The sequence below is a fragment of the Giraffa tippelskirchi genome, chromosome 2 (assembly GCF_054371585.1).
Source record: "Giraffa tippelskirchi isolate mGirTip1 chromosome 2, T2T-mGirTip1v1.2.pri, whole genome shotgun sequence".
Lineage (NCBI taxonomy): Eukaryota > Metazoa > Chordata > Mammalia > Artiodactyla > Giraffidae > Giraffa > Giraffa tippelskirchi.
In genome coordinates this window covers 170,940,228-170,956,121 of record NC_137276.1, presented here as the reverse complement: position 1 = coordinate 170,956,121, position 15,894 = coordinate 170,940,228, and the positions used below count along the sequence as shown (strand labels likewise).

The 15,894-nt window shown below is 37.9% G+C and overlaps 1 protein-coding gene across 20 annotated transcripts in view; it reads right to left on the bottom strand.

Moving 5' to 3' along the window:
* IGSF11 (immunoglobulin superfamily member 11) overlaps positions 1-15,894 on the bottom strand; it is a 187,655-nt gene that overhangs the window by 13,656 nt on the left and 158,105 nt on the right. For 9 of the 20 annotated variants that reach the window (XM_081571989.1, XM_081571990.1, XM_081571994.1 and 6 more), the window contains 3 exons: positions 10,580-10,743; positions 8,978-9,185; positions 4,049-4,204 (listed from right to left, as the gene is read on the bottom strand). In XM_081571989.1, coding sequence (XP_081428115.1) covers positions 4,049-4,204; positions 8,978-9,185; positions 10,580-10,743 — 528 coding nt within the window. Of the gene's footprint in view, positions 1-4,048; positions 4,205-8,977; positions 9,186-10,526; positions 10,765-12,877; positions 12,946-15,894 lie in introns of those variants that run through there. The other 11 variants (XM_081572000.1, XM_081572008.1, XM_081572005.1 and 8 more) reach the window with 5 other exon arrangements.

Here is a 15,894-nt window from a genome sequence, read left to right as displayed (position 1 = left end):
CAAACTGCTGTATTTTGCTTCAAATAATATTCATCAAATATAGTTTTCACTTCTTTTAGAATTCAAAGTATTTATATGCCAAAAGGACAATACTAAATCCACTTTTTAATTCCTCTGTATAAAAACAAACTACATCTCCAAAGGATGCTGGTTCTAAATTTATTCAATCTTTAGCATCCACATGTAAACTATACAAAGACAACTTTTTGGTAACTTTTATTGTGATATAACTGTTAGTTTATAGAAAATTGAAAGAATACTACCAGGAATTCTTGTGTATCATATATCATCTACTTGCATTTTACAGTTATTTATATTTTGCCCTATTTGGTTATTACTTCCCCAGTACATACAGAAATATTTCCCTGAACCATGTAAGAGCAAGGAGAAGACATTGCACCTTTTTACCACTAAGTACTTAGTATTTCCTAAGGAAAAAGACATTACATAATCACAGTACAAGTATCAAAGTCAAGAAATTAAATATTGCTACAACAGTATTATCTCATTCAGTTTAAACTCAGATTTCGTCAATTGCCCAATAACGTCCTTTATAGCTGTTTCTTCCCCTGTCCAGTTTCTAATCTAGGATTCTGTTTCATACTTAGTTGTTTCAGCTTTTTGGTTTCTCTTTTTTAACTTTGTATTTTGTATTGCTGCTGCTGCTAAGTCGCTTCAGTCGTGTCCGACTCTGTGCGACCCCATAGACGGCAGCCCACCAGGCTCCTCTGTCCCTAGGATTCTCCAGGCAAGAATACTGGAGTGGGTTGCCATTTCCTTCTCCAGTGCATGAAAGGGAAAAGTGAAAGTGAAGTCGCTCAGTCGTGTCCGACTCTTAGTGACCCCATGGACTGTAGCCTACCAGGCTCCTCCGTCCATGGGATTTTCCAGGCAAGAGTACTGGAGTGGGGTACCATTGCCTTCTCCGATTTTGTATTGGGGTATAGCCAATTAACAATGTCGTGATAGTTTCGGGAACAGCAAAGGGACTCAGCCACACATATACACGTATCCATTCTCCCCCAAACTCCCCTCCCATCCGGGCTGCCACATAATATTGAGCAGAGTTCCCTGTGCTATACAGTAGGTCCTTGTTGGTTATCCATTTTACATATAGCAGTGTGTACCTGTTCATTCCAAACTCCCTAACTATCCTTCCCCCCACCCCCCCTCACCCCCGCCTAGCAACCATCAAGTTTGTTCTCTGACTCCTCAGTCTCTTTCAATCTAGGACAGTTTGCCTGTGTCTTCATGCCCTGATGGATATTTCTTTGTGATTGGACTCAGGTACTATAAAGAAAGCTGAGCGCTGAAGAATTGATGCTTTTGAACTGTGGTGTTGGAGAAGACTCTTGAGAGTCCCTTGGACTGCAAGGAGATCCAACCAGTCCACCCTAAAGGAGATCAGTCCTGGGTGTTCATCGGAAGGACTGATGTTGAAGCTGAAACTCCAATACTTTGGTCACCTGATGCGAAGAGCTGACTTATTTGAAAAGACCCTAATGCTGCGTAAGATTGAGGGCAGGAGAAGAAGGATACAACAGAGGATGAGACGGTTGGATGGCATCACCGACTCAATGGACATTGGTTTGGGTGGACTCCAGGAGTTGGTGATGGACAGGGAGGCCTGCCGTGCTGCAATTCATGGGGTCGCAAAGAGTCGGACATGACTGAGCAACTGAACTGAACTGAACTGAACTAATGCATTTTGACAGAAACACTGAAGTAATGATGCTGTGTCCTTCTCAGAGCATAAGACATGAAGCATACAACAGCAGTTTGTCACAACATTGGTTGTGTGATTACAGTGGTATCCACCAGGTCTCTCTACTATAAAGTTACTATTTACTCTTTGTAATTAGTAAGTTATTTGTGGGGAAATACTTTGGAACTAGTAAACATGTTTCTCATCAAATGACAGCTCCTATTTTGACATTAGGGATGATTTTCTGTCACTCCTTCTACCAACATCGGGAGCTATTCTAATGTAAGAAAATGCTCTCCTTTCTCCCCCATTTATTTATGTCTATCAGCAGGGATTCAGGGATTCTCACCGTATTCAGTGGATTACATTATTATTTCAATGTTCACACTGTCCCAGATTTGCCCTAGAAGGAGCTCCTTCAAGCTAGCCCCTCTACATGGACAATTCTAATCCCCAAGTATCATGCCCTGGCACTACTCAGACTTCTGGGGTGCCCTCTTCTGGTGTCAGTTACTCTTTTCTCAGGAATGCATACTGAATTTATATTAAACAAATGTATACAAATAAGATAAATCTTCTAAAAGAATTCTAAGTTATTTTGGGATTATATGCCATTTTGTCTATTGTATTAACGCAGATATCAAGAGGTAAATTTAATTAAAGATCAGACTCATTTAATGTGTATTATTACAATAGATGAAGTTATCCAAAGTTAAGCCTGATAGCCAATCCTGAGTTGGAATTACAAGACACATGCTGTCATCTTTGGCATTCGTGTTCACTTTTACACCTCAAGTACCAAAGAATATGCAAGTTGCAAAGAAGATACCAAGAAATTTGACTAATATCTATTTATTCAGAAACAAGTAGGCATGGAAGGCTCTTTCTACAGATACTCACAAGTTACATACAACCATTTTTAAACTTTCATTTGTAATTCCAAACTCAGCCCAATATTTCAAAGAAATGTTATAAAGCATAGAATCTTAATGCTGATATGGAGGCGTTGGAGATGATATTGTTAAATCTCTTTATTTTACAAAAAGACAACACACACACAAAAAGGATAACACAGGCCCAAAGAGGTGAACTGTCATAGAAATAGTTACTGGAAAATCTAGGACTTGAATATAGTTTTCAGGATTTAAAGACAAGAGCTATTTTAAACATGCCACTTACAATATTAAGATTAATAGATCAGTCCACACACACAAAAAAAGCTATTTAGCCTCACAGTATGGTTAAAACATCTAGCAATAAACAATCAGTAGGGAACAACAGCATTGCAGTGATCATTATTAGAATAACCCAGAAGTTATTATGGTGAAAAAAAGCTTTTTAAAATAATACTGGGACAGGTTAACTAAAAAGTGATGGGACGATCCATTAATAATTTCTGTGGGGATTCTTAAAGGAAACTGAAAAGCTCTTAAGAGGCTGGTGATCCTGGTTCTTTAATGCCCAACTTCACCATAAAACTTGGGGCTTTTCTTCCCATGACAAGTATACACTATCAATATGATTCAAACTTATCAAGCATAACTAAGGTTGTTTGGGACCTCTCCATTAATTGTCAGCTCCTTAAGTTAAGATCTGGAAATCTGCCCTGAGAATGCTAGAAGAGATATGATCTGTACTACAGATGATGTAACACACAAGATAGCAAAAATTTATTTCCTTGAAATAGAAATTATATATATAATTCTAGAATTTCCCTCATTTCATAAACTTTCCTCAGTTTTCAAGGGTGTCTCCTTTAATATCAAATCTAAGCAGCTGGATTTACATGCAGAAAGCCCTCAATGATATTCACGCCTCCTCCATCTTTACCTGTCTGCTGTGACCAACTCCTGGCTCTCCCACAATCTGAGGCCTTTTCCTGCTCTCTTTCCCATCTTCCTCCTCTAATTAGACTTGAGGCTGAAAAGGATGATTAACCCTCTCATGACTATGTGGATGTGTCTCATACTAACAGAGGCAATTGTTTCTTAAGTAGGAAGCAGCTTCTGAGTTATAAACTTCAAGGACTACTTTACAGTTAGCAATTCAAAGAAACTACCAATTAGCTATTTTAAATCTTCACTACAAAGAAACAGAATTTCCATATATAGTTACCACTGGATAAGATACATTTCATAAAGTCAGCAATGAGAAGATGAAAGAAAATATTTTTATTCTCTTTAAAGCTGAAAACACAGAACAATCCTGATAGCTTTACAGCAGTTACAAATACAGTGTGTTCTTTTTTTCAAAATCTATTAAAGTTAATTACTTTGTGAATCACCTGCGAATTGAGATTTTCCATGATAATGAATTAAATGGACAAAGCAACACAATACATACCCTGAGTGGCTGTTGGAGGTAGTTTGAGGGTATTGTCTAACTTCTCCCAAAGGTAAGTTGGTCGAGGAATGCCTTCCTCTGAGCTACAGAGCAGGATGACATCGCTGCCGATATCCTGTGACCCTTGGATTTGGCAGTGTGGGGCAGAAGGGGGAACTGTAACAGGAAGAGTAACAGAGGATACATTTACCATGAGCCAGAGGATGACAGAAGAGACATCAACATTCAGCACACTGGAACCTCAGATAGCACTGCTGGGGAACACATACCAGAAGACCATCTCATGAGCAAAGCCAGTGAACAGTGTGTACTATTCACAGGACTTGGTCACGAGTGCAGGGCCAACAACTTCAGCTGGCAGGGAGAAAATATGTAAAAAGGGCAACAGCTTCTGATTATATTTTCAAAATACCGTATGGTTTTAGTTTCACTGTTTTCTCCCCCCAAAGACCTGTATTCAAATAATTTTTAAAATCCTTCTGTCAACGTATTGCTTTTAAAAGCATTACTGAATTCACACAAGTTCACAGCGGCATTATTCACAATAGCTAAAAGGTGGAAATAACTCAAGTGTCTATAGATGGATGGATGAACAGAATATAGTATGGACATACAATGGAATATTATTTAGCCTTGATAAGTAAGGAAATTCTGACACAGGCTACAACATGGGTGAAACCAGAGAATATAATGTTAAGTGAAAAAAGTCAGTTATAAAAAGACAAATAATGTATGACTCCACTTATATGCGGTCCCTAGGGTACTCAAACTCACAGAAAAAGAAAACAGAACAGTGATTTCCAGCAGCTGAGGGGATGGAAAAATGTCATTTAATGGGTAAACTTTACAAGTTGAAAAAAGTTCTGGAGATTAGTTCAAACACCACTGAATCGCTCACTTAAAAACTGGCTAAGATGGTAATTTTTTTTTATATTTTACCATAATTAAACTTTTTTAATTGATGAAAGAGCCCATTTGTAAAGAAGATATTTCAAGGAACAGTACCCATTAACTCTGCCAGCTACTCTTGGCTAAAACCACCTTAACATTGGTCTTAACGCTAGTTAAGAACACAGTTAACTCTACTAACAAAACCAGACACACTAACTTTATACCAACGTCTGTTCTATAGTAGAGGGAGTTAGAATGAGGTTCAAGTATATCTACTTCTTGATAGTAACACATGGACATTTTATTATCATTAAGAAAGATAAGGACACAAAGGATGTGAAACACAAACTTTTCCAAGAAAGAAAACTAAAAGAAGAAGGTGGTAGTTTAGAGTAAAAAAGCAAGCAAATAAAAATATAAACTAAGCCCATGGCTTGGACTCTCATATTAGGTAATGCATGCAATTGAGTTTAAATATAAGTGGGTGATGCACTTGTAATGCTAGTGACTTTTCAATAAATGTGTTCAACCTTGAAAAAAATGAATGAATGAGTAGAAAATGAATGCTCTATACAGAGGAACCAGGAAAGAAAATGGGTGGGGAAAGAGAGAACAATGAAAAGGTATAGGTAGAAAGACTGAAAAATCTCAGGGGATTTTAACTGCTGTAATGGGATAAACCAACCTCGATTTACTGGCTTACCACTGCCACTGTGACGCTATGAGAGGAAACCCAAAATAATTACTTGAAGGTGACATTAATTTTATATGAATTAAGCATTTTTTTCTTTCTTTAAAAATGAAAAAGTAAACAAACATGAATCATGTGGGAAGCTCATTATCTAAACTATATGTGTGAATATCAAAATAATGTTAAATTCCAATAGTACTCTGTATTTATTACATAGAGTGTTTTAAAGTCTATGTAAGTTTAACATATTTGAGCGAATAATAGTTTGAAGACTGTGAGAACAAGGCACCAGAGCTACAGCATTTTCTCATCTGAAGAAGGAAAATGGCAAGAACCACCAACACTGGTATCCCCAAGTGACTCAACAGTGGAAAGGAAAAGGGGAAGCATGTGCCCAGGAATCCTGGAGTTGATTCTGAGACGTGAGTAGGATGGAAGACAGTCCAGAGCATCAGCCTTCTCTAAGTACTTCACAGTCTCCCCAAGTGAGCTCAATGTAACCAATTCTAGCACAAATACCCATTTAGGAGGCAGTACTTTATCTCAGAAGCAGCAGAACTGAAAAATAAAACACGTTTAGAATGAACTTACTTTAGCATGAGAAAGTCTACCTGCATGGTATAATGGAAAGAATACTGGTTTGAGTAAAGAGATCTACATTTTAATCCGAGCTTTTTTGTCATTTCATGGTCTACATAACCTTGATGGTGGTGGCTGTTGGTGGTTTAGTTAATAAGTCGTGTTCAACTCTTGCAAGTCCATGGAACGCCAGGCTCCTCTGTTCATGGGATTTACCATACAAGAATACTGGAGTGAGTAGCCATGTCCTTCTCCAGGGGATCTTCCCAACCCAAGGATCAAACCTGGGTCTCCTGCGTTGCAGGCAGATTCTTCACCAACTGAGCCACCAGGGAAGCCCACATAACCTTGGAAAAGGCTCTAAATCTATTTGGTCTCAGTATTAAGACTAAGTTGATCATATAACTTATCATTCAAACAATGATATTTTTGAAAGTAAAAGGAAGTATTATTAAAATTCTGCCAGGACAAGAGGTAAATGCTTAGAAGAGTCATGGGCCTATTCAGCATCACATAAATAGGAAGTAGTAGCAAATTTATTCTCATGTGTGCTAAGCTCCCTGCTCCCTACTCTATCAATCATTCATGATTTAATTTGCATTCAACAATAAGTCTTATCCTATACAAGCCTGGCCTTCCCAGGTGGCACTAATGGTAAAGAACTCGCCTGCCAATGCAGGAGATGCAAGAGATACCCAATCCTTGGGTTGGGAAGATCAACTGGAGGAGGGCATGGCAACCAACTCCAGCATTCTTGCCTGAAGAATCCCATGGGTAGAGGAGCCTGGTGTGCCACAGTCCACCGGGTCACACAGAGTTGGACATGACTGAAGCAACTGAGCACACACATAAAAGCTTAGGAAAAGTGAGGGGCTACTTTTGATGGTATTTTTACTGCCTTTCTCCACCTTCAGGAAAAGTCATTTAAGAAGTAAGCTTTTCAATCTTCAGAAAGAAGAATGGAACTGGAGGAATCAACCTGCCTGACTTCAGGCTCTACTACAAAGCCACAGTCATCAAGACAGTATGGTACTGGCACAAAGATAGAAATATAGATCAACGCAACAAAATAGAAAGCCCAGAGATAAATCCACACACCTATGGATACCTTATCTTCGACAAAGGAGGCAAGAATATACAATGGAGAAAAGACAATCTCTTTAACAAGTGGTGCTGGGAAAACTGGTCAACCACTTGTAAAAGAATGAAACTAGAATACTTCCTAACACCATACACAAAAATAAACTCAAAATGGATTAAAGATCTAAACGTAAGACCGGAAACTATAAAACTCCTAGAGGAAAACATAGGCAAAACACTCTCCGACATAAATCACAGCAGGATCCTCCATGACCCACCTCCCAGAATATTGGAAATAAAAGCAAAAATAAACAAATAGGACCTAATTAAAACTAAAAGCTTTTGCACAACAAAGGAAACTATAAGCAAGGTGAAAAGACAGCCTTCAGAATGGGAGAAAACAACAGCAAACGAAGCAACAGACAAACAATTAATCTCAAAAATATACAAGCAACTCCTGCAGCTCAATTCCAGAAAAATAAATGACCCAATCAAGAAATGGGCCAAAGAACTAAACAGACATTTCTCCAAAGAAGACATACAGATGGCTAACAAACACATGAAAAGATGCTCAACATCACTCATTATTAGAGAAATGCAAATCAAAACCACAATGAGGTACCATTTCACACCAGTCAGAATGGCTGCTATCCAAAAGTCTACAAGCAATAAATGCTGGACAGGGTGTGGAGAAAAGGGAACCCTCTTACACTGTTGGTGGGAATGCAAACTAGTACAGCCACTATGGAGAACAGTGTGGAGATTCCTTAAAAGACTGGGAATAGAACTGCCATATGACCCAGCAATCCCACTGCTGGGCATACACACCGAGGAAACCAGAATTGAAAGAGACAAGTGTACCCCAATGTTCATCGCAGCACTGTTTACAATAGCCAGGACATGGAAGCAACCTAGATGTCCATCAGCAGACGAATGGATAAGGAAGCTGTGGTACATATACACAATGGAATATTACTCAGCCATTAAAAAGAATACATTAGAATAAGTTCTATTGAGATGGATGAAACTGGAGCCCATTATACAGAGTGAAGTAAGCCAGAAAGAAAAACACCAATACAGTATACTAATGCATATATATGGAATTTTAAAGATGGTAACAATAATCCTATATGCTAGACAGAAAAAGAGACATAGATGCATAGAACAGTCTTATGGACTCTGTGGGAGAAGGTGAGGGTGGGATGATCTGAGAGAATAGCATTGAAACATGTATATTATCATATGTGAAACAGAACGCCATTCCAGGTTTGATGCATGAGACAAATGCTCAGGGCTGGTGCAATGGGACGACCCAGAGGGATGGGATTGGGGAGGGAGGTGGGAGAGGGGTTAAGGATGGGGAACACATGTAAACCCATGGCTGATTCATGTCAATGTATGGCAAAAACCACTACAATATTGTAAAGTAATTAGCCCCCAACTAAAATAAATAAATTAATAATAAAAAAAAAGACATAAGCTTTTGAGAGCCACCTGAAATGGAGTAATGGGTGCAGAAACTATATGAAGAAGCACAGAGAAGCAGAGTCCAGATGTGGCCACAAGGAGAGAGGACAGAAAAAAGACACAGCAGACAAGAGTGTGCAGAAGAAATGGCAGAAGTAAATGTGCTTGGGAGTAAATTTGTAAGTAAAGCCAAAGTACCTGGAACATGTCCTGTCACTCACCTAAAACTGTGAGACCAGTGACCCCAATATTCCTGCCACCTCTATCTGGAAGGTTGTTAACCAAACACTGGTAGGTGCCTGTATCTGACAGCTGAGTGTTGTTAATGAAGATGGAGACATTGGTGGCTGGCATGGTGCCTGTAAATCCTACCCGACCATGGAACCGGGGGGCACCATCAAACATCTGTCCACCTTGATAGAGAATGACCTGCAAAGGAAACCAAAAGGAATCATTTGGCCAACACATCTCCTTCTAGACACATAACAATAACTAACCAGTAAAGTGCAGACTATACCAAACATTGGAAAATTTTATTTCTAATCTTAGAGTTGTCACCAACTTTTTACAACAGCACCTATCTGTAGGTATCTAGGGGTTCTAAATTCCTACATACCAAACTGGAACAACACTGTATCCTTACCTAACTTATCAGAATATAGAAAGTGCATTTTATGATACCTTACTATTGGTCCATAAATATTTTTACCAGTTCAAAAAATTAATTGCAAAATAAAAAGTTAAACTAGCACTGACATTCTCATGCTTACTAGGTCACAAAATGAAAGATCAAGTTATAGACTGAATATAAATGAATGTCAAAAAAGGGAAGAAGAGTTACAATCCACGACTGCTTTTCTTATGTCAATTTATTTATTAAAGTCAACTATTCATGAGAGAGGACCCAGAATGAAGTTGCAAAAAGCCCTTTAGGCTGACAGTGAGGTACCTGGTTTTATCCAAGCTATCTCTACCTATAAATATTTGGGTGACTGTAGTCAAGTCTTTCCCTGCCTCTATCACTGACTCCTCAAATGATGAGGTTGAACAAAATGATCTCAGTCTAATTATAAAAGGCCCATGGACTAAAGAACTAGAAGGAGTTACTGTTAAACACATCTATTTAAATTTCCTATCAGAAAACTTGGCTTATCAAATATTTTTAGGCAGTAAAAATCCTATTGAAGCAGAAAAACTTCATAACAGAAATAAGCTAACTTTGGGAATGAAAGGTATAGTCATGGTCACAATTCACTAATTTTCTGAGCATTATTTTCTGTAGTGGGTATCACATGCAATGGGGTCTTTTACCTATAACTGATATAGCTTATAAGGTAGTAGCTTCTATTTGAAAGTCCTGGAAGATGACTAGTGTGCCTGGCTTTAAAATACTTCTGTAATTAACCAAGTCAGTCAAGTACTAGTAATACGATCTAAAGTTACTTCCTCAATATTATCACTATCTTTAAAAAGTACTCGCTCATCCACCTATACCAGTGCTAGTCCCTTCCTGTCAAAATACATCTTTCTTTTTCTGTCTCAGTATTTCCTATCAACAATGTCTTCTGATGAGATTCCAGATTCCTATATATTCTTCAGAAGGATCCGCTTGACATGTATTAATTTTTTTTAAAGCCTTTCACAAAGAGGATAGCTTCTTTTGAAAGTTGGCTAATAATGCAGGAATAGGACTTAAAACAGCACAGGCATACTGAAAGTATCACCTTATTCTAGAAATCAAGTATGTATTCAAGACACTTTCTTACCCACCTCTTATAAAAACATTAAAATTTCAGTGGCAGCACAGGATGGAACAGAAGTACCTGCTCGGGCTGGTTCGCATTGGAGAGAGGAATGACCATCCAGATGACATTGAGGTTAAGGAGGGCGGCACTGGTGGTGAAAGTACAGGGCAGGACTGCTGTCTGACCCCGGGCAACTTGAACACTCCCGGGGCTCTCAGAGACTTCCAGGGATGCTGCAACACCTAGAGAAGAAGGAACAGGAGCTAATGTGATAGACCAAATCCCTTCAGAGAAAGCTTGTGTTTTATACTGTCAGTAATGTAGACAGACTGACATGACAGTACTTATTAAACATTTACTGACCATTCACTAAATCAAAGTAACAAAAATTGTTCATCCCTTTACCTCTTAGAAACTATAAATGAAACATTTTAGAGGCTACTTATTTATTTTATAAGAAACTATCTTATATTTGCCAGATTTGAATACAAACTGGGAGAAATTAACTGAAAGCATTTGAGCAAAGTTTTAATGGTGATGAGGGATGAGACATAAACTGAAAATATTTTAAAGCATCACTGAACAATAAAACAGTGTAAATTCAACAAAATATGTCCAGGATCTATATCCTGAAAACTATAAAATGCAATGAAATAAATAAAAAAGACTAAATAAAAGGACAGATATGCAACCCTCATGAGTTGGAAGATTCAGTATTGTTAAGACACCAATCCTCCCCTAACTGATCTACAGAAAGAGAGTAAAACCAATAAAAGTTGAAGCATACTTCCTGTAGATACTAATTATAAAACACATGAAAAGGCAAAGAACTAGAACAGCCAAAAGAATATTGAAAAAGAAGAACAAATTTGGAGAAGTTACACTATCTGATTTCAAAATTTGCTATAAATTGGCCATAGCAATCAAGATAGTGCAGTACTGGCATAAGAACAGAGCCCCAGACAAATAGCACAGGATTGACAGTTCCGAAATAAACTCTGTATTTATGATCAAATGCTTAAATGAGGGAAGAATAGTCTTTTAAACAAATCATACTGGAACAGTTCAATATTAATATGCAAAAACTTTAACTCAGACCTTACCTCACCACATACACAAAAATCAATTCAAAAAATATATCATAAACCTGAATGTAAGCATTAAAGCTATAAAACTTTGAGACACAAATATAGGAGAAAATTTTTGTGGCCTTGGGTTAGTCAAAGAGGTCTTAGATGTGTCACCAGGACCATAAATTGTAAAAGAAAACAATAAACTAGACTTCATTAAAATTTTTAAAAAGTTTGAACTTCAAAAGACTTAATTAAGAAGATAAAAAATCAAAGTATAGACTAGGAAAAATATCTGTAAATTACATACCTGATAAAGGATTTGTATATAGAATATATAAAGAACTATTACAACTCAATAATAAGAAGACAAACAACCTAATATTAAAACGGGCAAAAATCTGAGTAAATATTTTAACAAAGGTAATTAGTAAGCACATGGAAAAATGCTCAGCATTATTACTAACTAGGAAATTGCAAATTGAAACCACAATAAGGTACCACCACACAGCCACTGGAATGGTTATAATCCAGACAATATGAAGCACTGATGAGGGTATAGAGAAACTGGAATCCTCCTCATTTACTGCTGGTGGGAATGTAAAATGGTACAATAACTTCAGAAAATAGTTTCAGTTCCTTAAAAAAATTTAACACAGACATGGAGTAAACTTACCATACAACCCAGAAATTTCATTCCTAGGAATCTACACAAGTAAAATGAAAATATATGTCCATGCAAAGGCTATGAATGCTTATAACAGCATTATTGATCTCATACTTGTGAATGGAAAAAATATAAATATCCATTAGCTGATGAATAAACAAAATCTGGTATATCCATACAATGAAATACTATGCATAAATAAAAAGCAACAAGCTATTGACACATGTTACAACATGGATGAGCCTCTCAAAAACATTTTGTTAAGTAAAAGGACCCCAGATTCAAAAGCCTCAGTTCAGTTCAGTTCAGTCGCTCAGTCGTGTCCGACTCTTAATACATACTGTATTATTCCACTAATACGAAAAGTCCAGAAAAGGCAAATCTATAGCGAGAAGAGCCAAATCAGTGGCTTGGCTGCATGGGGCTAGAGAGAAAGGAAAAGAGACTGATGCAAATAGGTTCAGTGGAACTTTCCAGGGCAATGGAAAACGAAAACCAATTTATTATGATGGCTGTGTAACCCTACAAATCTACTAAAAATAACTTAGTTTTTTGTATTTTAAATGGGTGACTTCTTTGTAGTATCAATTATACCCCAGTATTATTATTAAAATTCAAAAAAAGAAAACAGTAACTTACCAGAGCTAACTCCTGGCAAGTCAAAATCAACTGTTATTTCTTCTGAAAAGAATGCCTGCCCCCTGGGACTACAGAACAGTATGGGAATAACAGGAGGTTAAGTCAGAGGAATCCAACAAAGAAGTTATTCTAACTATGAAAAATACATCAAGTCCATGGCAGTATCTCAAACTGTTTTATTTTGAAGTGATATTATCTCAGTTCTCCTAAAAAAGTAACAAAATAACATACTGTTATGATTACAATTACTATAAAAAATAAATGTTCATAGCAACTTTCTTCTATAAAACTTCCTGTTCTTCATATATAGTCTGATGAAACTCTGGGGAGTTAAATTTGCAGGATAAAATGTTTCATAAAATGAGCCATCTGTGGTAGAATATAAAGCACTTGATAACATCAGGAAAAGTCTTTAAGTTAAATAACATTAGGGAAAGTCTCTGAGTTTTAAAAAGGAAAGTTGAAAGAACCTAAGAGGCAAACAGTGAAAGTTATTTGATCACAGAACAGGCAATGGCAGTAAAAAGCCACCTCCTGGGTAGAAATAGATAAAGGGAGGGTATTTGTTCCAATGATTATTATAAATGCAGTGGAGATGTTTTTAAAAGTAAATGTGGGTGCTTCCCTGGTGGCTCAGTGGTAAAGAATCGGTTTGCCAATACAGAAGACACAAGTTCAGTCCTCAGTCCAGGAAGATACCTCATGCCACAGAGCAACAAAGCTCATGCACCACAACTACTGAGCGTGTGCTCTAGAGCCTGAGAGCTGCAACTACCGAGCCCACAGGCCACAGCTACTAACGCCCACATGCCCTAAAGCCCGTGCTCCACAACAAGAGAAAAAACCACTGCCGTGAGAAGCCCACACACCACGACTAGAGAGTAGCCTCCACTCACCACAACTAGAGAAAAGCCCATACAGCAATGAAGACCCAGCAGAGCCAAAAATAAATAGACAAATAAAATTTAAAAAGTAACTGTGGACACCAAACTGGCACAAAACCTCCATCACTTCATTCTTTAGATATTACTCCAAAGAAGCAGCACAGGGGATGTGCCCCATCCCCTTTCACTGTACAGGATAACGTACACCCTCCACCCTCAAATCACTAATTTCAAGCTGAACTTGCACAATCTTTGACACAAAGTTTAAAAAGAAAAAAAGGGGGGGCAGTGAAAGGTAAAGAATGAAAGATAGAGATGCAGGTGGGAAAACTACCAAAATACGGCAGGATTCTAGTAAAGGAAGAGGAGATTCGCAGGACTGGGGTGGGGGATAAGTAGGAGAAGGCCTGCTGGCAGAGGGCAGACTCTGGGCTGGCAGAAGCTGTGCAAGACTGACTTCATTTACCTTGCATTTTTTCATTTATCTTTTTTTACTGAAGTATAGTTGAATTACAATGCTGTATACTTCTAATTTTTACATAAGGTTAACTATGAAATCTCAGGCACTGAGATAACTGCAGAAGAAATATTCTAGACAAGCTGCTTTCAAAACTCGTAAAAGCATGGGTTTGAAGCTGGATAAGGCCTAGTTTGAAATCTGATTCTTTCATCTGCTTTGCTGTGAGGCCTCAAATAAGTCACTTATTCTCTGATTACATTGCTTATTTGTATAATAAGGCTAATACTTTCATCATCAGAAGAGTGTAATGAAGGCAGTACCTGATGCTGATGGCTGATGGTGACCGCTCCCTCGGTCACTATTTAGCTGACAACACACAGTTCTAGGTCACATAGTTCAGGGTCACATAGAAAATGGTAAGCCTTGGATTCAAATCCAGACACTTTATCTACAGATAATGTACACTTAACTACCACACTTAACTAATTAACCACCACATAGCATATAGAGATCAGTCCATAAATGTTTATATTATCATCACTACTCTATTACAGAATCACAAAATTTTAAATTAGTATGGATTTTTGCATAAAGTCATCATATAAAAACTCCCTCATCTGCTTCCAAACCTACAAATCAGCTTCAATCTGCCTAATCCTCTTTTTCCTCTCTCAGAGAAGCTCATCTAAGGCAAACCCCGCCCCTCATCTGAGCATAATTTCTATTCCATCCTCCTGGCCCTCTTAGTAACCTTATCATATACTGTCCCCTCTCATGTAGCCTCAACCTCCCCCCTCTACACTTAAGACTTTCTGACGGCATTTAAACATACTCAAGTATTTCCGCTTAGTGCAAAATTCCTCCCTCCAGCCCAGTTTTCTCCAGGGGCTGCCCTCTCTCTGATACCTCACCACTGATCTGTTTGAAACAGTGGCCTGTACCCACTCTCTCCAGACTCGTCTACCATTCAGTCTTTAATCCACTCCGGCCACCATGACTTCTTAACAATAGTTCTCCCTAGGTTTCCCCGAGATCTCTTGATGGCTCCAAAACTCTTGAATTCATTCTTGGACTCTCAGGAGCATCTAACAGTGATGACCATTCCCCTCTCCTTGAAACACAGTTTTCCTGTAGCTTTGGTAATACAATTTATTTCTGGTTTTCTTTCCATATCTGAATACTTCTCGTATCTCCAAGTAGCTATCTCAAAGGTAACTCAAGTCAACTTGTCCAAGATCAAATTCTTGATCTTCACCTCCATGCCTGCATCCCCTATATACCTATCTGACTCCTTTCTAGAGTTCCCTGTGCTAGCAAAGCGCTCAACTAACAATCAAGTTGGACAAGTCAGAAATTTATAAATCTTCATTGATTCTTTCTACTCTCTTACCATCACCCAAACCCAATCCATTATCAAATCTGATCCATTTTACCAATTAAATTTCTCTTGACTTCTTCAGTCAGAGCCTTTGCTCTGTCTTCTGCCTTTCCTCTGATTTGCTCTGTTCCACACCCAATGCTTTACTTAATAACCTCCTACTCATTCTTCCTATTAACTCAAGTGTTATCGTCTAACAGAAAAGCCTTTCCCAACCCCTCAGGGAAAGATCAGGATCTTGTAAAGCAGTGTTCTTTCATTTTGAACATATTCAACTTGTAATCATACTTTGATC